General features: G+C 43.6%; 1 protein-coding gene across 1 annotated transcript; it reads left to right on the top strand.

The window, feature by feature from the left end:
* Positions 1-5,268: 5,268 nt before the first annotated feature.
* TRNAU1AP (tRNA selenocysteine 1 associated protein 1) lies at positions 5,269-27,122 on the top strand. The gene is made up of 9 exons (XM_065887959.1): positions 5,269-5,366; positions 5,887-5,984; positions 10,688-10,787; positions 11,391-11,443; positions 13,516-13,647; positions 14,981-15,100; positions 19,137-19,299; positions 19,520-19,553; positions 26,839-27,122. The coding sequence occupies exons 1-9, from the start codon at positions 5,340-5,342 to the stop codon at positions 26,973-26,975; spliced, it is 864 nt and encodes a 287-aa protein (XP_065744031.1). The 5' UTR covers positions 5,269-5,339; the 3' UTR covers positions 26,976-27,122.
* The last annotated feature ends 47 nt before the right edge of the window (positions 27,123-27,169 follow it).

Consider the following 27,169-nt stretch of genomic DNA (forward strand, 5'->3'; position numbering starts at 1 on the left):
TGAAGCGTCTGAGGGCCTGGTTTCCGGCCCCCCCACCTCCCTCCTGGAACAAGGAAGCCATGATGTCTACATATTCCAGCAGGCCTCTTCCAGCTCCAAGTACTCTGTCATCTCCTGCCTTTCTCCCATCAGCAGAACAGAATGCTTCTCTTTTTTTTCCCTCCTGTTCCGGAATCATCCTGGGACCTACAGGATGAGGGTGGGATAGATGGAAGAGGGGAGGGGGTTTTAATCAGAAGGAACATTGCTGACCCCACAGCTATGTGGTTAGACCTTTCCCCCTCATCCCTACTTCCCCTGGTCCTGGCTGACCCTGGTTTTGCCTATCAAAAACCAAAACTTCCTCTCCTGCGTGTTTGGTGCCCATACTCTGAGAAGTCGGGGCTCTGCCAAGCCCTGCTCTAGTCATGTGCCACTCTTCCTGTCCTTCACAACCCACAGACAAACGGTACAGTCCTGAGACCCAGCTGTCATGGACCTACGCCTGGGGAAACTGGAGAAGGGGCAGGGCTACCCAGCCATGGGCAACCCCAAGCCAAATATTTGGCCCTGAACAGGTGCCCATGGGGCAAAAAGAAAAACAGTGATCCTCCGCTGGATCAAGAAAAAAGCCAGTCAGCCTTTCTGCCAGAAGCACAGAGCATTCTGCCCTTCAGGCCTTGTCTGCCGAGTCTCACCCATCCAACCTGCCTCACCTGCAAGCCAAGGGCCTGAACTCCAGAAAGGAAGCTATGCCTGCAGGGCAGGACCTCGGGGAGAGGGGAAGGAGGGCTTTATAAGCAAACTTACAGCAATATTGAGAATGAAGGGAGGGCAGGGAAGAGGGTTGGAGGGGCAGAGACTGGTCCCCAGAAAGGGAAGCAGTAGCTTGTACAGAGGCTGAAAAAATAGAAGAGAGTATTGATTTTTTTTTTTAATGTAAAGTATTTTGGAGGGGAGAGTGAAATCTTTTAACACTTTGAATAAATTTAGAGTTTTATAAAACAGGCCACTTGTTTTCTACATGCTCCCTGCTTTTTTAAGGGAGCACCTGCTGTGTTGGGATGGGCAGAATAACCCCATGCCTGTAGCCCTGGTGAAGACTAGGGCTTCAGGGGTGTCAAGAGGTCCTGGTGTGTGCCAGTCAGCTGGGGTTTTTTTTTTTGTTTTTTGTATGGAACAGTGGCTGTTCTAGACAAATAAAAAAAAGTTGATTGATTTTTGTTAGGTATTTATGTTTCAGGAATCACTGGATTTAAAAAAAATTGTACTGTGTATTGTGTGAGACATGGGATGGATCTTTTAATACCCTAATCCCAAACCGAGATTTTTGAGTACACAGTACATCTCTAGAAGTACTTATGCTAAGTTTACTGATGTACTGTATCATTTCTTTTTTTTTTTTTTTTTTTTTTTTTGCGGTACGCGGGCCTCTCACCATTGTGGCCTCTCCCGTTGCGGAGCATAGGCTCCGGACACACAGGCTCAGCGACCATGGTTCACGGGCCCAGCGGCTCCGCGGCATGTGGGATCTTCCCGGACCGGGGCCCGAACCCGTGTCCCCTGCATCGGCAGACGGACTCTCAACCACTGCGCCACCAGGGAAGCCCTGTACTGTATCATTTCAAAAGCTAGTACAATTAAACATGATTAACTACACAGTAACAACTTAGTGCGTAATGCTGTAGATTTTCACAGGCATTTGAGCAACCAAATCATATAGAGCTGACCTGTCCAGTATGGTGGTCAGTACCTGCATGTGGCTATTTACATTTAATTTAAATTTGGAAAAATGTAAAATGGACTTCCTCGGTTGCACTAGCCACATTTCAAGTCCTCAGTAGTCAGAAGTGTCTAGCGCCTATGGTTCTGGGCTATGCGATACAGAAATTCATAGAACATTTCCATAACTGCAGAAAGTTACAGTAAACGGTGCTGATATAGGAGGTTTGTATATTAGAGCAGGGAAGTTTTACTAGCACCAGGAGGATTCTTCCATATCAGTGACTCTTGGAAAAATGAATATGATGTAAAATAACTTAAAATGTATTCTGTGATTGGTTTTTTCCCCTTGAACTTTTAGTTTTGATGCATGTACTATCCTGATGAGAAATTGACTTCTTAGAAGGGAAAAATCACACTTTTGATTTTAGTATTTTCTTTGTGAAGAAGCACCTGTGTGTCTGCTCTTCCCACGCCCACTCCGCCCAAAAAAGTCCAGTTGGATTAGATTTACTGAAGTTTTCCCTTTTGACAACATAGCAGGTTGAAAGTGCCCTATCCTTAATAACAGCTCTTGTGGATTGGGACTCAAAGGGGCCAGGCATTGTGCCGAGCACTTTGCATACAATAATAGCTCATTTGATCACCTTGTGCAGTGGGAATTGCTGTCCCTCAGGAAAAAGTCCATGAGAGTTCAAGTGTCTAGCTTGAGGCCAAGCTACCAAGTGTCACAGACTAGGCTAGAATTTAAATCAGCCTCCACCGGAGCCCAGAACCTCAGTTTCTTTTCCTTGTATTGAACATAAGAGTTATAAAGCTCTCTGTGGGTGCTTTACATATGTTAGAACAGTTTCAGGCACATAGCAAAGGCCCCACAAGCCTCTGCTGTTATGACCGTTGAACATTTTAAAGTTCCCTGTGGTTAATAATTGCCTTGTTTTTCACATGCTTAGTTTTTTGGTGTAAGTATCATTTATTCAGTGTTCATATCGCTATCAGAAGTGTAAATCCCCTTTTCCGTGTTCAAACACATCAGGTATTCTCAATTTTACCTTTTCTCCCATCCTCCTCCAACCTGAATTGGTTACCCCAAAACAAATGTAATCACCCCATATGGCTCAGCTATAAATAATATTTGCAAAGTCATAATAATGTTAAGTGTTTTGACAAATTATAGTCAGAAGATGGAGAAGTGTGTATGTATGAGGGGCAGTCCCTAAAATATCTGGGGCTTCCCTGGTGGCGCAGTGGTTGAGAATCCGCCTGCTAATGCAGGGGACACGGGTTCAAGCCCTGGTCTGGGAAGATCCCACATGCCGCGGAGCAACTAGGCCCGTGCGCCACAACTACTGAGCCTGCGCGTCTGGAGCCTGTGCTTCGCAACAAGAGAGGCCGCGATAGTGAGAGGCCCGCGCACCACGATGAAGAGTGGCCCCCGCTTGCCACAACTAGAGTAAGCCCTTGCACAGAAATGAAGACGCAACACACCAAAAATAAATTAATAAACTCCCCACAACATCTTCTTAAAAATAAATAAATAAATAAAATATCTGAAACTACAAATGAATAGAAAGTATACTATTTAGGGCTTCCCTGGTGGTGCAGTGGTTGAGAGTCCGCCTGCCAATGCAGGGGACACGGGTTCGTGCCCCGGTCCGGGAAGATCCCACGTGCCGCGGAGCGGCGGGGCTCGTGAGCCATGGCCGCTGAGCCTGCGCGTCTGGAGCCTGTGCTCTGCAGCGGGAGAGGCCACAGCAGTGAGAGGCCCGCATACCGAAAAAAGAAAAGAAAGAAAGTATACTATTTAGAAATACACAGATTTTAGGGAAAAGATTTGGAAGTGGTTGCCTCAAGGGACTGGAAGTTGGGAATAGGGATAGATGGGGTAAGGGACAGCTGTTTATCGTTTGACATAAATTCAAAATTTTTTTTTCAGTGCCTACCATATCCCAGACATGGTTGTGGGAATTTGATTAGAAAGCGTGAACAAGGAATCCTATCTGATAAAGCTTACATTCTAAATTAAAAATAAACATTTAAAAATCTTCCATAAGTAAAATAATTTTTTTTTTTTTTTTTTGCGGTACGCGGGCCTCTCACTGCTGTGGCCTCTCCCGTTGCGGAGCACAGGCTCCGGACACGCAGGCTCAGCGGCTATGGCTCACGGGCCCAGCCGCTCCGCGGCATGCGGGATCCTCCCAGACCGGGGCACGAACCCGTGTCCCCTGCATCGGCAGGCGGGCTCTCAACCACTGCACCACCAGGGAAGCCCAGTGAAATAAATTTTAAAAATGGTAAGCAAAGAGCACAGCACAGGGGCTGGCAAATAGTACTAAATAAAAGAGTTACCAGTTATAATTTGAAGGCCTCCAACTGCCATGTTGGAGAACTTACTGGAAGCCAGGCATTAGGGCAAGTGTTTTTCCCGACTTCTCATTTTATCCTCACAACAAACATGGTATGAGGTAAGCACTGTTATTATCCACGTTAGTCTCAGAGTTTAAATAACCTGCCAAAATAATTAGTGAGAGGGGACTGGGATTTGGGCTCCGTTTGTTCAAATCTATAGCCAAAGCACCCAACCAGTACACTACTATGGCAGTGAATAGGATAAAGCTGGAATTTGGCAACTTGTGGTTGGATCCAAGACTTTAGACTCATGAGTGCCTGACTTTGGTGCCCAACATCCCAAGTTTGGGGTGTATAAGCTGGTAAGGAAGGGCCGAGGTGGCCTATACCAACCCAGAGGGAGCCCCAGAAATGGATCCTCAGGCACTTGCGATGACCTTCACTGTGGGAGATGACAATTACCACCTACAGAAGTTTCACATTCTGAGAAATGGGTATCAAACTGAGGCTAAAGCCTGGGACACTCCCAGATTAGGAGTCGAATTGTCAGGATTATCCGTGTTTACTTGAGGGCCTTCTATAGCAGGTCACTGTTCTGGGACAGGTTAGAACTGGCAGTTTGGATCAGTGTAGGGGATGTGGACGCAAGAAAGTGACAAGACTTGGGGATTGATTTGACTGGTTGGGAAGACAGGGTTACCCCAATTTACACTCACTTTAACTCTACCCTCCCCGCACCCCGGGGCTATACACGGGAATGGTGAAAGAATCCCATTGCAGCGTCAACAGAAATGTCTTGCAAACTGGGAAATGCGGGGTGAAGGGGTGGCTGGGGCGGGCCAGTCGGTAATTTGCCTGACGTCACACAGAGATAGTGGGACTGAATCGTCCAGGTTCCCAAAGGGGATCTTACACTTGTTAAAAAAAAAAAAGTGCTTATACTTGCAATTTTTTACAACGAGCGTAAAATTACTTCTGTAATTTTATATGTACGTGTGTGTTTAAATAAAATCAGAAAGAAACCCGAGAAAGCTCCTCACCCGCGCCACCCACCATCCAACGCCAGGCAGTGTCTGCCCCGCCCCATCCCGCAGGCTCCAGTCTTGAGACCCGCCCACAGGGATCCCGCAAGACCCCGAGCGGCACGTGGGCGCGGCCCTGGGCGCCGAGTTGCGGAGCGTGCGCAGAAGGCGTCGGAGGCGCATGCTCTGTGGAGGTTCCGGCTCGGCGGTCCGGCGTCCGCGCCAGCCTCGGTGGCCAGCGAAGTCCTTGGTGGGGGGGCCTCGGGCATGGCGGCCAGCCTGTGGATGGGCGACGTGAGTGAGGGCGGCCGCCCGGGTCTGCGGAGCAGGAATCTCAGTGTCACGAGGGAGAAAGGGACTGAGGAGGAGGGTCCTCGGATCCCAAAAGGGTGGAAGTGAATGGGCGGGGGAGTTCTCTTAGGTGACTCCGAAGCGGGTCCCAGCATCTAGGTGAAGGGGCTGATTCGGAGTGGGAGGGGCCCTGGGGCCCCGCCTGGGTTCACGCCAGGGAAAGAGGGAGGGTCTTTGGGCGGATAGAATGAGAGGAATCCCAAGGATTGAAGAGCGCCCGTGGTTGTAGGACTGGAGGGATGGGGTTCCTAAATCCAAAGGGGAGACTTCCTCAAAGGAGTAAATTTGAAGGGAAGGAAGGCCGGGGACTGTGAACGCAGGCTTCAGATCACACCGCAGACGGAAGCCTCTTCACCCCACCCCACTCCCGCCCGCAGCATGCAGCAAACCCCGGGCAGAGGGGGAGGGGCTCCGGTTGCGGGAATGAGGAGCCTGGAGCCGCTCTGCTCTTGTCTTTACGCAGCTGGAACCCTACATGGATGAGAACTTCATCTCCAGAGCCTTTGCCACCATGGGGGAGACCGTGATGAGCGTCAAAATTATCCGAAACCGCCTCACTGGGTATGTTCTCTCCTTCCGTCTCAGCCTCAGGTCTCCTCAGTAGATCGCGCTGCAAGTGTCATTCAGGAGAAGGTAAACATCGCAAGAGTCGGGGCTTCTCACCCCTAATAATGTTATTGTAATGATATAAACATTTGGGGGCTTGTTAAGAGGACGTATAGCGTATTGCTGACTCTAGCCAGACTGGTTTTGAAAGCTCTGTCTGCTGTGTGACCTTGATCGAGTTATTTAACCTCTCCCTCTTCACCTTGCCTATAAAAATGGAGATAATAAAAGCACCTACCTCATAGAGTTCTGGTGAGGATTAAGTGCCACTAATTCACATTCAACGTTTAGAACGATGTCTGGCATATGGTATATGCTTGGTAAATATAAACAGATTATGATCTGCTAGGTAATAAGCACTTTAAAGTCGCAAAAACCTCTGAGCTAAGTACCATTATTAGAGAAGCTTAACAACTGTCTTAAAGTTACACAGCTTTTAAATGAGAAGCCAGGACTGTAATTCAGCTCTGTTCTCAAAGCTCATGAGTGCCCTTAACTCTTATGTGAATAAGATGCTACCTATGTGCTGCTGTTCTAGATTCCCTGGATACATGGCTGAAACTAGCCAGACGTAGTCCCTCCTCTCGTAGAGTTTACTACATGCTGATGGGGGAATGAGGTAATAAATAAGTATACAAAACGAAATGGCAGAGAATACTTTCAGACAGAAGTGCTCTATTGCCTCCAGTTTCTTCTTTCTCTCTTAGGAGCTTAGGTTTCCTTAGGGCTCTAGTTAGAAATAACAGGATTCCTTTATCAATTTGACAGTGTTTATTGAGCATCTACTCTGTGCCAAGTACTAAAGCAGCTTGCTAAAATGTCAAATAGTTGAAAAATACAGGTGAGAGATACGAAATGTGGCCAGGTTTTTGGCTGTTTGGTGAACAGGTACTTTGTGTATTCAGAACCCCGGTACCCAGGGACGGATTTTCTGACTGGTAGAGCATGCTGGCCTAAATGTTTCTCTTCTTGTCCCTGCAGACAGAAAACCCCGATAATCGGCTACTGGCATGAAAATACATTCTGTAATACTTTATTCTTTTTAAAACAGTGATATAGGTTTTCACATTTTAATCTTTATTAAGAATTGGAATTATCCTTTCGTACCATTGATTACTAAACTCTAGCTGATTTTTTATGGTGGCATTTACAGACACATTACATGTGCATTCTGTGTCATATGACAAAGACTTTGAAGTGGCATATAAGAATACTGTAAAATAAATAAACGTAAATTAGAAACCAGGAACTGAGAAAAGACGGGAAAAAGATAAGACCCAGGAAAAAATAATATGCAGCAGAGCATAGTGCTTAAGAATATAGTGACTGGGGGCTTCCCTGGTGGCGCAGTGGATAAGAATCCGCCTGCCAATGCAGGGGACGTGGGTTGGGTCCCTGGTCTGGGAAGATCCCACATGCTGCGGAGCAGCTAAGCTTGTGCGCCACAACTACTGAGCCCGCGTGCCTAGAGCCCGTGTTCCGCAACAAGACAAGCCCCCGCTCGACGCAACTAGAGAAAGCCGGTGTGCAACAACGAAGACCCAAGGCAGCCAAGAATAAATAAAATTAAAGCTTAAATAAAAAAGGAAGGATATAGTGATTGGTTGCAAAACAATGTGAATGTACTTAATACCACAGAACTGTATACTTAAAAATGGTTAAAATGGTACATTTTATGTTTTGTATACTCAACGACAATTTTTAAAATTCAACAAAGAAAAAAATAAGAATGCAGTCATGTGGAGCAGCCACGTCTCTCATCACTGGTGGGACTATAAAATGGTATGACCCCTGGGGACAAGTGTCTGGCAGTTTTCTTTTTTCTTTTTCTTTTTTTTTTCCGGCCATGCCTCACGGCTTGCAGGATCTTAGTGCCCCAACCGGGGATTGAACCCGAGCCCTGGCAGTGAAAACATCGAGTCCTAACCACTGGACCACCAGGGAATTCCCTGGCAGTTTCTTAAATACACCTACCACCATATGGCACAACAAGTCTAGTCCTAGGTATTTTATATATATATATATATTTAAAACATCTATTTATTTATTTGGCTGTGCTGGGTCTTGGTTGCCATGTGTGAGATCTTCATCATGGCATGTGGGCTCTTTTTTTTTTTTTTCTTTCATTTCCCTGACCAGGGATTGAACCTGGGCCCCCTGCGTTGGGAGTGGGGAATCTTAACCACTGGCCCACTGGGGAAGTCCCTAGTCCTAGGTATTTACCCAAGAGAAATGAAAACATGCATCTACCAGAAAAAGCACTTGAAAAAGGATGTGCGTAGCACATTGGACAGTGGCCCCAAACTGCAGTCCAAGTATCCATGAATAGGTAAATAGATAAATAAATACTGATATATTCATACAATAAAATACCACTTAGCAATAAAAAGGGACAGACTACTAATATAGTGACAACATGAAAGAATCTTAAAAACATTATGCTAAATTAAAGAAGCCTTACCGCATTTACATAAAGTTCTAAAATACACAAAATTAATCTGGTGGAAAGAACTCAGCATCTTGAAGAATTTGTGCATTTCATTGCATGTAAATTTAACCCTAAAAGGAAAAAACTAAACAGTCATTGAACTCTAGTTAATAATAAGCATGTTAAAGTAATTGAAGGAAGTATACCAATATCTGCAACTTACTTCGAAATGTATCAGAAAATAAGGATGATAAATGGGTAGGGGCATGGATGGATGGGTAGTTATGTGATAAAGTAAGTATAATAAAATGTTAATTGTAGGTGGTGGGTATATATATATATATATATGGTGTTTGCTATGCAGTTCTTTCAATTTTTATATTTGGAATTCTTCAAAATAAAATGTTCTGAAAAGAATGTAGTCAGACTATCCTGAATTCAAATCTAGCCTTTGGCACATGCCAGCTGTGTGGTTTAAGGCATATTGTATAATCCTAAATCTCAGTCTCCACATCTAAATAGGAGCAATGGTTTCATTCCCTCATAGAGTTATGTGAGGATTAGATGAGATGGTGCATGTGAAGTGGCTAGCACAGTGCTTGGACCGTAGTGAGTGCTCAGTAATGCTCAGCTCTTACTGGTGGTGGTCTTTATATCTGTGAGCCTTAAGATTCTAGCACACACAAGATAGAAGGCACAGAGTTGGCCCACCATTCTTCTAAGTGTCAACATTTATGGAGCTCATAGACTGTGTTCTGAGATCCTTGGGCTCAGGTACTGCCCTTGCCCATACCTTTTGGCTTGGTGTCCAGAAGGTTATTTGAACTGAATATCATAGTTCCAGAGAAGTCTGGTTTATTTCACTGGTGATAGCTTTAAGGAGGCAGTTGAGGAAAATTAACTGTTTTCAGTATAAATCTCTTAGGAGGAAGGGATGTCAGAGGATCTAGCCACATCCTCCTACATATGTCTCTTAGTGATGCTTTAAAAAATAGAACACTAGGAATCTCACAGACATCCCCCAATTAGGTAAGGTCCATAGATTTACGTTGTCCGAATAGATTTCAAGTTTCTAAATAGGAACCATGTTCTTCAACTCTGTATCAGCCTGGCCGGTGGTAGGTGATCCAAAAAACCTTTTAAATTATGAAAAGTTTAAAACAAATGTAGAAAGGAGAGTACAATGAACTCTCATACAGCCACCCCCAAATTTCTTTTTCTTTTTTTTTTTGTAAATTTACTTATTTATTTTTGGCTGCCTTGGGTCTTCCTTGTTGCCGCGGGCTTTCTCTGGTTGCAGCGAGCAGGGGCTACTCTTCGTTGTGGTGCGTGGGCTTCTCATTGCGGTGGCTTCTCTTGTTGCAGAGCACGGGCTGTAGGCGTGCGGGCTTCAGTAACTGTGGCATGTGGGCTCCATAGTTGTGATGCATGGGCTTACGCACTCCGTGGCATGTGGGATCTTCCCGGACCAGGGCTCGAACCCATGTCCCCTGCACTGGCAGGCAGATTCTTAACCACTGTGCAGGGAAGTCCCTCAACACCTAATTTCAAAAATTGTTAATATGTTGCCATATTTTTCTTATCTACCTGTCTATAAAGATAGATTTAGATAGGTAAATATTTTTTTTTTGCTGAACCATATGAAAGTAAATTACAGGCATTATGACATTTCACTGCTAAATATTTGAATATACATTGCCAATAACTGGACATTCTGTTACATACCAACAATGCTCATATCACACTCACAAAATTAATGATTCCCTAATACCACATAATGGCCAGTCTACATTTAAATTTTTATGATTGTCCCCAGAATACCTTTTATACCTTTTTTTTTTTTAATGAATTAGGATCCAGTCAGAGATCAGATCCTGTATTGCATTTACTTCTTTTGTCTCTTTTTCATGTAGAAAAGCCCACTTCTTTCTTTTCTGAGAACACTGACTTTTTAAAGACGTAAGATTGCCTTACATAAGGTTCTACATTCTAGATTCTGGTCCTGCATTCTGGATTTGTTTGTTTCCTTGTGGTGGTGTTTTACTTGTTCTGTTCCTAATATTTCCTATAAACTGGACATTAGATCTAAAGGTTTGATTGGATTGCATAGTAAACATTAATAGTATGGGCTCTGATTAGAAAAGGATTTTTTCCTCCCTTCAGGCCCAGACTCAGTCTCTCATCTGGGTATCACATCTTTAACCAGTCCCTTTTTCTGTTTTCTTTCCAGGATCCCAGCTGGCTACTGCTTTGTAGAATTCGCAGATTTGGCCACAGCTGAGAAGTGTTTGCATAAAATCAACGGGAAACCCCTTCCAGGAGCCACACCTGTAAGGACACTGAGATAATGATGATGTCACCATTTTTATCGTTATTGATAACTCATTTATTGAATCCCAACTGTATATTTTATTTAATCCTGTAACAACCCTAAACAGTAGGCGTTGTTATCTTTGACAGACCAGGAAACTGAATCACAGGGAAACGGAATAACTTACCCAAGGCAACACAGGTAGTAAGTAGCAGAGCCAGGATGCAAACTGAAGATTGGTTGCCTCTAAAATCCATTCCCTTTTCACTCTGCACTGCTGCCTCCATAACGGAAGACTTGAAACTCTAGACCTCTTGCTTGAGAAAGCAGAACAGGCTGGCAGCAGTGAGGACACTTTTCAAGAGAGTTACATTCTGCTCTTCCCACAGTTACTTAGCTTACAGCTGCACCACGCTGGCACACCTGGGCTCATAGAACCATGGAGCTGGCAGTGCTCTTAGCGGTCATCCGTGCAACCCCCTCCTTTTATACAGGAGAAAAAGCTGAGGCTTAGAGAGGGGGAGATATTTTGGCCAAGGTAATTTATTTCAGTTTTTTTCAAATATTGTTTGACTCTTAAAACACCTTTCTCTGTTTTAGTTTGTTTGTTTTTGAATTCCAGGCAAAACGTTTTAAACTGAACTATGCCACTTATGGGAAACAGCCAGATAACAGGTAAGTACAGAGTAGCCACAAGGTAGCTTCAAGTCCCAGGAAATGTCTAGATAGAGACAAGATGCGTCACTGTGCTGGTCACTCCCAAAGAGGAGAATGGGGAGCCGAGTTTGGCCCTGCTTTGCCTCCCTCCTAAGGTCAACCCCCTCCCATCCCTATTGGTGGACGCTTCCAGTTTGCTTCCTGTCAAGGCCCATGTCTTCTCTATATTTGGTCCCTCCCCTAGTCCCATGACTGCCCACAGTATTGACATTTTATTCAGTAAGAATCAACCCGTTGTAGCAGCATAAATTGATTGAGCATTCCAAATTGCTGTCTGAAAGCTTTAAAACAATGTATCAAAAGCTTTAGATAGAGTTGTACCCTTTGAACCTGTAATTCTGCTTTTCAGAGTTTATTCATTGATGTGTGTAAAGGTTAGCCTTGAAAGTGTTCATTGATATCATATGATATCACTGTGGAATCTCAAAAAAGGATACAGATGAACTTATTTACAAAACAGAAGTAGAGCCATAGACTTAGAAAACTAACTTATGGTTCCTAGGGGATAAGGGGAGGGAGGGATAAATTGGGAGTTTGGGATTGACATATACACACTACTATTTATAAATAGATAACAAATAAAAACCTACTGTGTAGCACAGGAAACTCTACTCAGTACTCTGTAATGGCCTATATAGGGAAAGAATCTAAAAAAAGAGTGGAGATATGTAAATGTATAACTGATTCACTTCACTGTGCACCAGAAACTAGCACAACATTATAAATCAACTAGACTCCATTAAAAATTTTAAAAGTATTCATTGAAGTGTTACATATAATGGGCAAAATTGGGGGAAAACCCAAGTAATCTAATAATAGGGAAGGGGTTTAAATTACAATATGTTCATTATTTGGAATGCTGTGTGTGTATTAATGTGCCGTAGCAGAACACTCATGTTAAGATGTTGGTGAGATGCTAAAAGTGAAAAAAATGCTAGGAACAAAACAAGTCGTATCCAATTTTTGTAAATTCAAAAGAAAAAGCCAAAGAAAAAAGACAAAAGTATATGTCAAAGTGTTCTTAGTGATTACCTTTGAGTGGTTGGGTTATTGGTAATTTTAGTTTTCTTTTTCCTTTTGTGTATTCTGACTTTAACTTGAAATAAAATAATAAAGTTTGCTTTTTTTTTTTCTTAAAGAATTGTTCTAGAACAGGGGTTGGCAAACTGTGGCCTAATTTTGTTATCACCTGCAAGCTAAAGATGGTTTTTACTTTTTTTTTTTTTTGGCTGTGCCGTGAGGCTTGTGGGATCCTAGTTCCCCAACCAGGGATTGAACCTGGGCCCTTGGCAGTGAGAGTGTGGAGTCCTAACCACTGGACTGCCAGGGAACTCCCTTTACATATTTACTTATATATGTATGTATGCATGCATACCATGCCATGCCATGCCATGCCATGCCACGCCACGTGGCATGCGGGATCTTAGTTCCCTGACAGGGATCAAACCCATGCCCCTCCGTGGTGGAAGCGTGGAGTCTTAAGCACTGGACCACCAGGGAAGCCCCCCCTTTACATTTTTAAAGGATTGTGAAAACAGACAAAGAAAGAGCAATAGAGACCAGAGGTATCCCCAAAGAGCCTGAAATATTTACTGTATGGCCTTCATAGAAAAAGTTTGCTGACCCCTGTCCTAAAAGTTGAGGCATTTCATGTTAGCACATCTTGAGGAGAGAAGGTTCAGTTCTCATTTTCCCTCTGCCTTTCACCATTTGAATTGAAAATATGCAGTGAATACAGAATCTCTAGTTTTATCTTTTGAGCACCTCTGACGTGTGCCCCCGTCTGCACTCATGTAATGCTTGAAGCCAGACAGGCGTTATACAGTGGGTGAGCGACTTGGGGCGGGGGACTCCTTCCGTAACTCTTCTGCCAGGACTGCCAAGTGAAACAGATTAGGACCTGGTCAAGGACCCATCAGATGTGTTGTTGCCTAAGGCAGCCCAGAAAAGATTAACCTAGAATGGGCCAAAAGAGCTCATCAGAACAAAAGTTTTGGTCTTTGTCTCTGAATTTTGTTCTCTCTTCTCAGCCCCGAGTACTCCCTCTTTGTGGGGGACCTGACCCCAGATGTGGATGATGGCATGCTGTATGAATTCTTCGTCAAAGTCTACCCCTCCTGTCGGGGAGGCAAGGTGGTTTTGGACCAGACAGGAGTGTCTAAGTAAGGCCTTCGTTTTATTGATGCCTACCCTGTTGGTTGCAGCATTTATCTCATAGATGGAGGTGTGGTAACGAGGCCCTGTTGCATTGTGGTTAAGAGCACAGGCTCTGGAGCTAAACTGCCTGGTGTGAATCCCAGCCTCAGTGCTGCCCAGGGATTATGCAGCAGACAAGTTACTGAACCTCTGACCTTGTTTCCTCATCTGTGAAACGGGACTGATTAATAGTTTCTGCATCTCTCGTGGGGTGGTTTAAGGATTGAATGATGTAATAGAAATGAATCAATAGGAAATGCTTTATAGGTGTTTCCTCTTTTATTTATTATTGTTACTTTAAAAGTGGAAAGACCTCAGGAAAGGTTTATATGTATATATATTCTTTTTCATATTCTTTTCCATTATGGTTTATTACAGGATATTTATATAGTTTCCTGTGCTGTACAGTAGGACCTTGTTTATCTATTTTATATATAGTAGTTTGTATCTGCTAATCTCAAACTTCCAATTTATCCCTCCCCCACCCCCTTTCACCTTTGGTAACCATAAGTTTGTGTTCTATGTTTGTGAGTCTGTTTCTGTTTTGTAAATAAGCTCATCTGTATCATATTTTAGATTCCACATATAAGTGAGATCATACAATATTTGTCGGGAAAAGTTCTTTCTTGATCTGAGTACTAGTTATGAGCTTGGGCTTTGAATTTGAATCCCGCTTCTACTGCGACTTTGGGCAAGCTATTAAACCCCTCTGAACTTTGGTTCTGTCTTCAGTAGGATGTGGATACTCCCTTCATCAAGTTGTTGGACAGTTTAATGAGATAATCCTGGGGAAATGCTCAGCACAATGCCTGGGAAATAATAAATGGTCATTAAGCGTTAGTTATCATTCATTTACCCCCCAAGTGGAATACGAGTTCAGGAGAGCAGGAACCTCATCTGCTTGTGACTGCTGAGTCCCAGTGCCTCGTGTAGTACCGAGCATACTCGGTAAATATTTGCTGAATGACCTTCTATGACTGTTACTACTGCTGCTACTACCATAATGATAATGATAATAATAATACTTTCAAGTAGCTTGGGAGGTAAGCTGCTATTTGGGAAGAAGCCCTGTCAGGACAGTATGGAAGAGACTGATGAACTGAAAGTGGGAATTCTGCAGATCTTGGGATCCTCCAGTGCTTGAATCTCACGTGGCTCTGTGGCACCCCTCTGCTCATGGGGCTCTCAGCCCTGCCCATGTGGTTTGATGGACTCACTCCCTTCTCAGCCCCTTTTCCATTCTTAGGCTTTACCTCCATCACATTTGTGATCCAAATAGTGTGTGTTTTTCTTCTGCAGGGGCTATGGTTTTGTGAAATTCACAGATGAGCTGGAACAGAAGCGAGCCCTGACAGAGTGCCAGGGAGCAGTTGGACTGGGGTCTAAACCAGTGCGTCTGAGTGTGGCGATCCCTAAAGCGTGAGTCCCGCGCTGGTGTGGGGGCCAGGGAGGGCTTCTGGACTGATCCCCACCCACACACGCCTCGTCTGTTGTTGATAATCAGGGCGTCCACGTGCTGAATGGGAGGCTGCCAGGAGATTCAGTTCAGGCCACAAATAATGAGTGCCTGATATTTGCCAGGCTGGGTGCTAGAGATGAGCTAGCATAACCCTGCCCCTCCAGAAGCTCGTAGCTGGGGAGAGAGCTATGACTGGGGGAGGCAGATGCATTCAGACGTCGCTGGTAGCGATGCTGGAAGAGCAGTTTGGGTCTGCAAAGTTAATGTCCCTGCTCTTTGCCCAGTAGTGCTGCTGTTAAAAATTTATCCTTACAGTTAATAAGAATTGAGCAGAAAGAAGAAAGTTACACTTTTGAGCCAATTTTAGCCTTTTTTATATCAATGAAACCTACAGACCTCTTATGAGTGTCCCTTGCTATGGGAGTGGCTAAGAATTCATGATATAGGGAACATGATATAGGGAATTCCCACAAGCTGCGTGGTGCGGCCAAAAAAATTAATGATACAAACACAAGAGAATACGTACATCACTATTGTACCTGTCACTCTGTGCAGAAAACCCTTCTTTCCGTACGACTCCAGGCAGGTTTTTTACTCAGATGTAAGACAGTTCTTCTCTGCATATAACCTTCCATCCTTTGGCTCAAGCAATGGTTCTGAACTAGGGGTCATTGGAACACCTGAAGACAAATTTAGTTATCACAGCTGGGGTAGAGGTGCTGCTGGCATCTAATGAATACAGACCAGGGATGCTACTAAACATCCTACAGTGCACAGGACAGCCCCTGTGACAAAGAACAATCTGCCCCCGCTATCCAAATGTCAATTTTGCCAAGGCTGAGAAACTCCGTGTTAAAAGTAGAAAAGTGGCTGCACTCTTAGGGCAGAACTTCCAAATGGCCATGTTTTTTAAAGCAGCAAAAGATTTGGAGGCTCTTTGCGGTTTAACAATGTTTAATACATGGAAGATCAGCTTGAGTGATTCCCCTCCTCCAAATATTATTTGTTTTGAGCCATATTTTTTAAAATATTTATTTATTGACTGCATCAGGTCTTAGTTGCGGCGCACGGGATCTCTAGTTGTGGCATGCAGGCTCAGTAGTTGCGGCGTGTGAGCTCTGTATTTGTGGCACACAGGCTCAGTAGTTGTGGTATGTGGGCTTAGTTGCTGTGTGGCATGTGGGATCCTAGTGCCCCAACCAGGGATTGAACTGGCCTCTCCTGCATTGCAAGACCAGTTCTTAACCAGTGGACCACCAGGGAAGTCCCTGAGCTCTATTGTGTATATAAAAACATTAAAGAAAATATTTAAAAGAAAGGAATGTTCTCATTACTCTAAAATGACTGCTTATAATTTCTGGGTTCCTTTCCAGGCTTCTCCATAAGCTTCTGTGATGTGTAAATATAGATATAGTTGTAGATGTAAAAACACACACACTACATATATTTGGGTCAATTTACATGTGGTAGATTCATTTCTTTATTCATTTTTTTAAAAATATTTTATTTATTTATTTATTCATTCATTTGGCTTCATCGAATCTTAGTTGCGGCTCCTGGGCTCTTCATTGCGGCACGCAGGCTTCACTCTAGTTGTGGCCCATGGGCTCCCGAACATGCGGGCTCAGTAGTTGCAGCACACAGGCTCTAGAGCGCGAGGGCTTAGTTGCCTGTGGCATGTGGGATCTTAGTTCCCCGACCAGGGATCAAACCTGTGTCCCCAGCATTGGATGGTGGATTCTTAACCACTGGACCACCAGGGAAGTCCCTCTTTATTCATTTTAAAATTACAATAACAGTGCTCACTCTTCTTCTTCCCCAGTTTACTCATTATACACACTTTGCCATTGAGTTGCACAGTTGTCGTCATTGTAATGTTTTTAATAGCTGCAAGATATTGTTTTGATTGTATATTCTGTCTAGCAGTTCCTCTGATGTTTACTATTTTGGTTGTTTCTGCTGTGTCACCATTTATTCAGTCAACCATAATGAGTCCCTACAACTGCAGCCCCACCCTAGACTTTGAAGTTGTAGCTATAGACAAGAGAAACAAAGTCCCTTCTGCAGGGAGCTTATGTTCTGTTACATCTGTTTCTTCACTGAACATTGTCAGTATATGATGCCTGCCTGTGGGGAGTGGCCCTCAAGCACTGGGAATTGAAGGTGATAAGAGTTCCCTTCGAGAGTTAGCCTGTAAGAGCTGAGTGTGGAGAAACAGAAGAGAAGTGTGCAGACCCAGGCCAGAGAGACTGTACCTCCAGTGACCTGAACATGTCAGGAGGGAGGTGGACTCCTTGGACACATGGCCGGGGTGCAGAGTAGCATGGAGGCGAATGTTAGCGGTTTCCAGCCTGGCAGTGGGCGGAGAGAGGGAATCTGGGCCGTCAAACTTCATCAAGCCACCCCGTCAGGAGGTGATGCTAAGGAAGTCAGATATGGTCTGTCTAACTGCTCTGGCTGAGTCTTGCTCACCAGGCAGACATTAAACTCACAAGGAACTTGGGAAGAGCTCATCACACGTGGTTTTTTAAGTTTTTGAAAGCAGTGGATCCTTTGCAGGTTTGACATTCTGTCTTTGGTTAGCAGTGGCTGGGATAGCCGTGAAATCAGAGAAGAAAGCTTTCTGCTGACCCTAGGCCTCAGCCCTGATTGGTGAATGCAGGACGTTGGGGACGGGCAAGGGGTCTTGAGTCTGTCAGGGCAGGAGCTGTATGTAGTGGTGTGGTGGTAGGACTGTGAGCCTTGGAGTTAAATTTGGCTTCATCCCTCTGTGTAGTCTTGGGTAAATCACTTAACTTTTCAGAGGCTCAGTGTTCTCATCTGTAAAATGGGAATAATAAATAATAGCTCTATCACAGAGCTTTGCAGGACTTAGAATAGGAAACTATGTATGAGAAACAATGGGCACAGGGACTTCCCTGGTGGTCCAATGGTAAAGAATCCCCCTTACAATGCAGAGGACACAGGTTCGATCCCTGGTCAGGGAAATAAGATACCACATGCCACGGGGCGACTAAGCCCATGCGGCACAACTACTGAGCTCACGTGCAGCAACTAGAGCCTGCGTGCACCAAACTACAGAGTCCACGCACTCTGGAACCCGCGCACCACAACTGCAGAGCCCACATGCCCTGGAACCTGTGCGCCACAACTAGAGAAGAGAAAACCCACACACCACAACTAGAGAGAAGCCCACGCACCACAACAAAGAGCCCGCGCGCCGCAACGGAAGATCCTGCATGCCTCAACAAAGATCCCGCGTGCCGCAACTAAGACCCAACGCAGCCAAAAATAAATTAATAAATAAATCTTTAAAAAAATAATAATGGGCACAAATCTCAAGTACCTACTCCATAAATGGTAGCTTTGACTACAGTTCCAGGCTACTAAAACGCTTCTCTTATGTTTTTGCGGGGAAAAGGTGGTAAGATATTTTGTAATTTAAAATGCTTCTTGGATCATTATAAATCCAGATCCTCCAGGCTGTGTTCACCTGAGCCTTTGTGGCTGGCAGAAAAACAGTCCTCTAAGATCTTGAGAAGGGGAAAAGTCAGTACTAATAAGGTTTGACAAGAGAGACAAACCTAACCATTGAAAACTCCCATCAAAATTTGTGTGTGTTTGGCCGTGCTGCATAGCCCACGGGATCCCAGTTCCCCGACCAGGGATCGAACCCAGGCCCTTGGCAGTGAAATTGTGCAGTCCCAACCACTCGACCACCAGGGAATTCCCGCGAGTTCCTATCTTTAAAGCTGGGCTCTGGGACCAGACTGCCTGGGTTTGAATCTATTATTCGCTGTGTGACTTTGGACAAATGATGTAACCTCTCTGTACCTCAGTTTTCTCATCTGTAAAATAGGAATAATGGTATATTTACTGCATAGCACCATTGTAGGGATTAAATGAGTTAATCTGCGTAAAACACTCAGAACAGTCCCTGGTCATATAGTGTTATGGAAATGTTTGCTTATTTGTTTATTTCTTTCTTCATTTAAGGAGCCGTGTGAAGCCAGTGGAATATAGTCAAATGTACAGTTACAGCTACAACCAGTATTACCAGCAGTACCAGAACTACTATGCCCAGTGGGGCTATGACCAGAACACAGGCAGTTACAGCTACAGTTATCCCCAGTATGGCTATACCCAGAGCACCATGCAGGTAACCGTGATTTGGCCGGTCTGGCCCTCTTGGGTTACATCATCCTGTAGAGACCTGGGCGATTCTCCAGGATGGGATGGGTAAGGATGGGAGCTTGGGCTTCAGAAAAAAACAGAAGGAAAGATGAAGCAGCTTAGTTCCTCTTATTAAAAATAAACCATCCTAGTCATGGGCCAGGATTTCACCATGCTTCTCACCCACCTCTCTGGTCTCTTGGCAGACATATGAAGAAGTCGGAGATGATGCATTGGAAGGTAAGAAAGGAGTCCCTTCACTCAGTGCTTAAGATGTGAGTGTCACCCGAGGGGGTAGTGCAGATCTCAAAGCACCCTGGGGAGCAACTGACAGGGGAGGGAGCCCTGACAGGATATAGGTCTGTAGCAAAGACACCATTGCCTTATATTTGTTTCACAGTTTGTAAAATTCATTTTTTTCATTTCATGTTTTAATTTTTTCCCATATATCTTTAAGTTACATGTTTTTCTCACTCAAGTAATAGTTATTGAAAGTTTGAAAAATACAATAAAGTATTATGAAGAAACTGAAAATCACCCCTAATTTTTCTGCATAATAATAGCCATTATTACTTTTTTAAGTTAAAAGTTTATTATGATTTTTACTGAATTTAACAGAAGAAAAAGAAAGGAAAACCAGAGGAATTGCTAACCTTCAGACAAATGTTTTTTTTCAAATGAGATATTCGTACTTCTTAAAGGAGTCTCTAAGGTTTGCAAAATTATAAAAAACAAGATTTTTTTTCAACATGCTTCTGAACAGATGTTAGGTTTAAGGTTTAAAGAAGTAAAATAACAGTTGTCATAAAATCAGACATTGATTTCTAAGTAAATAAAACTTTATGTCAGATAGATTTTAAACTTTGAGTCTTTTTCTAAGTCTGTTTTAAGAATTATTCTTTAAGAGAAGGTCAGGGGCTTCCCTGGTGGCGCAGTGGTTAAGAATCCACCTGCCAATGCAGGGGACACGGGTTCGAGCCCTAGTCCAGGAATACCCACATGCCACGGAGTAACTAAGCCCGTGCACCACAACTACTGAGCCTGCGCTCTAGAGCCCGTGAGCCACAACTACTGAAGCCTGTGTGCCTAGAGCCCGTGCTCCGCAGCAAGAGAAGCCACTGCAGTGAGAAGCCCGTGCACTGCAAAGAGTAGCCCCCGCTTGCCACAACTAGAGAAGGCCTGCGCACAGCAACAAAGACCCAACACAGCCAAAAATAATAAATAAATAAATTTATTTTAAAAAAAAAAAAGAAAGAGAAGGTCATAGGGAAAGTGTGATCTGTAAGCAAAGTATCCTTTAAAGGAAACATCTGCAGGCAAGAAACAAACTTGTCTACTTCGTAGCATTTTTTTTTTCAAATTTAATTTTTATTTTCAAATTGGGAGGTAAGCTTATTTAAATATTAATGGGAAAATTGCTAAGAGGAACAAGAGCGCAATAATGTATTTAGAGGGATTCATACAAATGATTAAACTGTTGACCAGCAGAAGAAACATCTTCTATTGGATAAAGCAAATCTGTTAGTGGGAGGGGCAGCTATTATCATATTAATATCTATTGGGAGAAATGCCATATAATTCATTAAAATGTTTTAAAAAACTATACCTATAGGAATATTATATATACTTCATAGCATTTTAAAGCACTTTCACTTATGTGCTGTCATCTAATTCTGGCAGCAGTGACCCTAGGGATGGACTGGGCAGGACATTGAGCTCCAGTTGGCGGATGGGGAGCTGGCGATCCTCGCTGTCTTCTCAGGGTCACACAGTGAGTTAGAAGCAAGGTTGAACCTGGGGTCCCTGTCTTTCTATCCTCAGTCTCTCACCGTGTCCTGCAGGAAGCATTGCATTGCCTCCTTTTTAAAGAAATTATCCTGATTGTAATAATATTTGTGTATAACTCCGTAGAATTTTTCTATTTCTTTCTCATCCATTAATAGTATAATAATAGCCAACATATTTTGTGCCAGGCACTGCTGCCTGTCAACACTTTGATGAGTAGGTACTGTTATAAACCCCATTCTACAGAAAATAAAAACTGAAGCTTAGGTAGTTAATAATAGCGAACAGGTTGTACTATATGCAGGGCATTGTTCTAAGCACTTTACATGTATTAACTCATTTTACCTTCACTATAGCTTTGAGGTAAGTACCACAATTATCTTGATTTTACAGAAGAGAAAACAGGTAGAGAAGTTAAATTACTTGTTCAAGGTCAGCATAGTTGCAAGAGGTAGACTGTCTTGGAACCCCTGCAGTCTTGCCCCAGACTTCATGCTCTTTACCACACAGTTATAATTTCTCCCCTTTTTTTTTCTTGGCCACCTCGCATGGCTTGCGGGATCTTACTTCCCCCACCAGGTGTTGAACCCGCACCTTTGGCAGTGAAAGCGTGGAGTCCTAACCACTGGACCACCAGGGAATTCCCTGACACCTCCCATTTCAACCTAATAGCCCCACAGTGATGGGACACCGCAGGGACTGTCATCCTTCTTCATCTGTCCCTTGGCTCAACAGGCCATCCTCCAGGTCCAGTGTCCAGAGTGAGGAAGGGTGCTTTATTGTACGTGTGTCCATAGAGTTCCACACACCCAAATGCCTGCCCTTGGGGATTCTCTGGTGGTCCAGTGGTTAGGACTCGGGGCTTTCACTGCCATGGCCTGGGTTCTGTCCCTGGTCGGGGAACTAATATCCTGCAAACCATGTGGCATGGCCAAAAAAAACCCAAACAAACAAACAAATGAAAAACAACAAGAAAACAAATGCCTGCCCTTGATGGAGCCCTTTGCTAGTCTGTTCCCATATGCTGATACCTCCACTGAGTGGAGTGACTAGAGTTTCCATATGGAGATGCTGTACGTGCTCAAAGCCTCAACTCATAATTTAGATTAAAATTACAAGAGAAAGAAATATCCCTCTGGTGGCAGAAACGGACACAGTGCTTATGTGAAAAGATTCACCACTGACTGGTTGATTCAGCACTCACTGGTTGATTCTTAAGAGTAGCTGAGGGCTTCCCTGGTGGCGCAGTGGTTGAGAGTCCGCCTGCCGATGTGGGGGACACGGGTTCATGCCCCGGTCCGGGAGGATCCCACATGCCACCGAGCGGCTGGGCCCGTGAGCCATGGCCGCTGAGCCTGCGCGTCTGGAGCCTGTGCTCCGCAACGGGAGAGGCCACAGCAGTGAGAGGCCTGCGTGCCGCAAAAAAAAAAAAAAAAGTAGCTGAGAAAACTGGAAACAATTTACAGAAGAAGGGACTTCCCTGGTGGCACAGTGGTTAAGAATCCGCCTGCCAGTGCAGGGGACTCAGGTTCGAGCTCTGGTGCGGGAAGATCCCACATGCTGCAGAGCAACTAAGCCCTTGAGCCACAACTACTGAGCCCGCGTGCCTAGAGCACGCGGTCCGCAACAAGAGAAGCCACCGCAATGAGAAGCCCACGCACCGCAACGATGAGTAGTGCGCGCTCGCCTCAACTAGGGAAAGTCTGCTCGCAGCAATGAAGACTCACTGCAGCCAAAAAAAATATATTAAAAAGGGGAAAAAATATACAAAAGAAGCACAAATGGCCTATAAACCACAAGAAAAAAGAATTTAAACATAATTTGTGTCAGTCAAGGTTCTCCAGAGAAACAGAGCCAATAGGATATACGTATTTATAATCTGTAAGGTGGGCCAGCAAGCTGGAAACTCAGAATTTCTGTGTTACTGCCTAGAAGTAGAATTCCTTCTTTGGGAAACCTTGAGTTTAAGGCCTTTAATTGATTGGCTAAGGCCCACCCATGTTATTGAGAGTAATCTTTACTTAAAGTCAGTTGATTTGTTGATGTTAACGACATCTGCAAAATATCTTCATCTAGACTGGTGTTTCACCAAACTGGGCACCAGTAACCTAACCAAGTTGACACATAAAATGTAACCATCACACTGCTAATACTAGTAATCAAATACAAATTAAAATATACTATGAAAAATATATATATATATACTATGTTTCTGTAAAGAATTCTTATAATGTTCATGTCCATTGAATCAATTTTACGTGATTTTGTCCCAAAATGATATCAGTACAGATAAATATCTAATAATAGGGGATTTGTTAAATACAGTAAGGTTTTTGTTTGTTTTAATAAAATTATTTATTTATTTTTGGCTGCGTTGGGTCTTAGTTGCTGCGCCCGGGCTTTCTCTAGTTGCAGAGAGAGGGCTACTCTTCATTGCGGTGCGCGGGCTTCTCATTGCAGTGGCTTCTCGTTGTGGAGCACGGGCTCTAGGTGCGCGGGCTTCAGTAGTTGTGGCACACGGGCTTAGTTGCTCCGCGGCATGTGGGATCTTCCTGGACCAGGGCTTGAACCCGTGTCCCCTGTATTGGCAGGTGGATTCTTAACCACTGCGCCAACAGGGATGTCTGGTAAGTTTTTTCTTAAGATTTTTTGTTTGTTTTATTAAATCATGTCTTTCTCTAATAATATTGACATAGGAAAATGTTCTCAATGAAAAATGTCCTGAAATAGGATATACAGGAAGATCCCAGTTAGGGTTTTTTGTTTTTTATTTTTGGGGGATATAATTCACATAACATAAAATTCACCCTTTTAAAGTGTAGAATTCAGTAGTTTTTAGAATAGTCACAAAGTTTTGCAGCCATTACCACTAATTCCAGAAGAAACCCTGTGAAACCCCTAGCAGCCACTCTCCAATATCCTTTCCCTGGCAACCACTCACCTACTTTGGATTTACCAATCCGGGACATTTTAAATAAATGGAATCATGTATGATGTGTGGTCCTTTGTGAATGGCTTCTTTCACTTAGTGTTTTCAAGATTCATCTATGTTGTAGCATGTCATTCATTTCTTTTTATGGTTGAATAATATTCCATTGTATGGATATCCATTTTGTTGATGGACATTTGGGTTGTTTCCACTTTTGGTATTATGAATAATGCTGCTGTGAACATGCGTGTATAAGTTTTTGTGTGGATATAGAAAAGTCTTCAGTACTCTTGGGTATATACCTAGGAGTGCATTGCTGGATCATGTAGTGAACTCTTTTTAACCATTTGAGAAATGGCCAAACTTTTCCAAAAGGGCTTGGAGCATTTCCATTCCCAGTAGCATAAGAGCATTCCAGTTTCTCCACATCCTCACCAACAGTCGTTATTTTTCATTTTAGCTATCTTAGTGGCTTTGAAGTGGTGTCTCATTATGGTTAGAGTTGCACTTCTCTGATGGCTAATGATGTTGAGCATACTTTCGTATGTTTATCGGCCGTGTGTATATCTTTTTTTGAGAAATGTCTATGCAAGTCTTTTGCCCATTTTTAAATTGGGTTGTCTTTTTGTTGAGTTGTAAAAATTCTATTTTTTTCTAGTAGCTTTTATCTTTGAAGATTGTTTAGGCTATTTTGGGTGCCTTGCATTTCCATACAGATTTAATGATCAGCTTGTCAGTTTCTGCAACAGCAAAAAAAGGCAGCTGCGATTTTGATAGGGATTGCATTGAATCTATAGATCACTTTGGGGAGTATTGCCATCTTAACAATACAGATCTTCCTCGACTTAACATTAAGTCAGAAATGCATTTAATACACCTACCGAACCTCATAGTTTAGCCTAGCTTAAACAGGCTCAGAACACTTAACATTAACCTACAGTTGGGCAAAATCATCTAACACAGACCCTATTTTATGATAAACTGTTGATTTTCTCAATTTATTGTATACTGTAATCCTAGTGAAAAACAACAGTTTCAGTGTATTACTTGTTTACCCTCGTGATCATGTGACTGCTGCTGCCCAGCGTCACAAGAATATTGTACTACATATCACTAGCCCGGGAAAAGATCAAAATTCAGTTTCTACTGAATGTGTGTCACTTTTTTACCATCGTAAAGTTGAAAAATCGTGAGTTAAACCATCATTAAGTCGAGGACCATCTGTATTTGTCTTCCAGTCAGAGTACGTGGGATTTCTTTATTAAAGTCTTTAATTTCTCCAGTTAATTTTAAAATGTTTTAATGAATGGGTGTGTACATTTTTTAAATGAATTTATTTATGGCCACACCCTAGGCATGCGGAACTTCCCCAACCAGGGATCGAACCCATGCCCCCTGCTTTGGAAGCACGGAGTCTTAACCACCAGGGAAGGCCTGGGTGTGTGCATTTTTGTTTTTGTTTTTGTTTTTTGCGGTACGCGGGCCTCTCACTGTTGTGGCCTCTCCCGCTGCGGAGCACAGGCTCCGGACGTGCAGGCTCAGCGGCCGTGGCTCACGGTCCCAGCCGCTCCGCGGCATGTGGGACCTTCCCGGACCGGGGCACGAACCCGTGTCCCCTGCATCGGCAGGCGGACTCTCAACCACTGCGCCACCAGGGAAGCCCTGGGTGTGTGCATTTTAAACCAACAATACTGAAAGGAAAACATAAAATGTTATGTCATAGTAACTGAGGATTCTTTTAAACTTTTTGAATTGTGAAATGTAAGTGCATGGAAAAGTAGATAAAATATGTATAGTTTGATATGTAATGATGAAATGCCCATGAAACCTTCTTTCAGGTCAAGTGGAAACATTGCCAACATTCCCACAGTCACAACCCCCAACCCCGCTAAGGAAAACTACTTACTGTATTGGGTTTTGTAGGGACAAAACTTCTCTTTATAGTTTTATCACATAGATATGCATCCCTAAATAGCAGGGTTTGGTTTTGCTTGTTTTTGAACTTCAATGCCATTGTACTGTATGTACTGTCTTGGTTCTTTCATTCAATACTCAGCATTTTATTTGTGAGACTCATCCAAGTTGGATGCAGCTGAGGTTCATTTTCAATTCCCTCCTAAGGATAGTTTACTTGTTAGGGGTTTAAAAAAAAAAACTATTATGTATTTTGTCATGATTTCTGGTGAACAAATACCACTACTGCAATCAAGAAAGACGAGTTTAAAAATACAGGACTTGGTGTTTCAGCTCCTGTATTTGACCATAGCTCTTTCATTAGACATTCATTGTTCTTATTTTGTTGATCAGATTTTCCAAACCCCAACTGAAAAACAGGACCACACCAGAAAATCCGGTGCATGTGACAGCTAGAGATATGTGTAGTGTTTAATAAATGTGGAGTAACAGCCGCCATTATTTGAGTTCTAATTACATGTGTTACATTCTGAGTACAGGTGACCCTTGATCAGCTCAACAGTTAGGGGCGCCTACCAACCTCACAAGTCAAAAACCCACATGTAACCTATAGTCAGCCCTCCCTATCCTGTTACTCCACATCTTCAGATTCAACCAACTGTGGATAGTGTAGTACTGTAGCATTTACTCTTGAAAAAATCCGCATACAAGTGGACCCACGCGGTTCACACTCATGCTGTTCGAGCGTGAACTGTGCATTACCCTGTTTTCATCCTCACAGAAAGCCTGCAAGGCAGTGCCAGTCAGCCCACGCGAGGAAGGAGGGTACTGTCTCTTGTGGCTGCTGAGTGCTTCTCCCCTCTGTGCCCCCTGAACCCATCCTTGCTTCTCTTCCAGACCCCATGCCACAGCTGGATGTGACTGAGGCCAACAAGGAGTTCATGGAGCAGAGCGAGGAGCTGTACGACGCACTGATGGACTGCCACTGGCAGCCCCTGGACACAGTGTCTTCAGAGATCCCCGCCGTGATGTAGCCAGGACAAGGCACAAGCCAGAGTGGGCTTTGTGAGGGAGCTAAGAGACTCCTTTTTTAAAAAAAGATTACTTCAAGAACTTTTACCTTTTTTGAAATTTGTAAGATTTTAGTAATCAACTGTTTCCTGAAATTATGAATATTTCCTGGGATACTGCTGCCTTCATTTGAGCCATTTGAGTTTGAAAATGAAGG

Source organism: Phocoena phocoena, chromosome 1, assembly GCF_963924675.1.
Source record: "Phocoena phocoena chromosome 1, mPhoPho1.1, whole genome shotgun sequence".
Taxonomy (NCBI): Eukaryota; Metazoa; Chordata; class Mammalia; order Artiodactyla; family Phocoenidae; genus Phocoena; species Phocoena phocoena.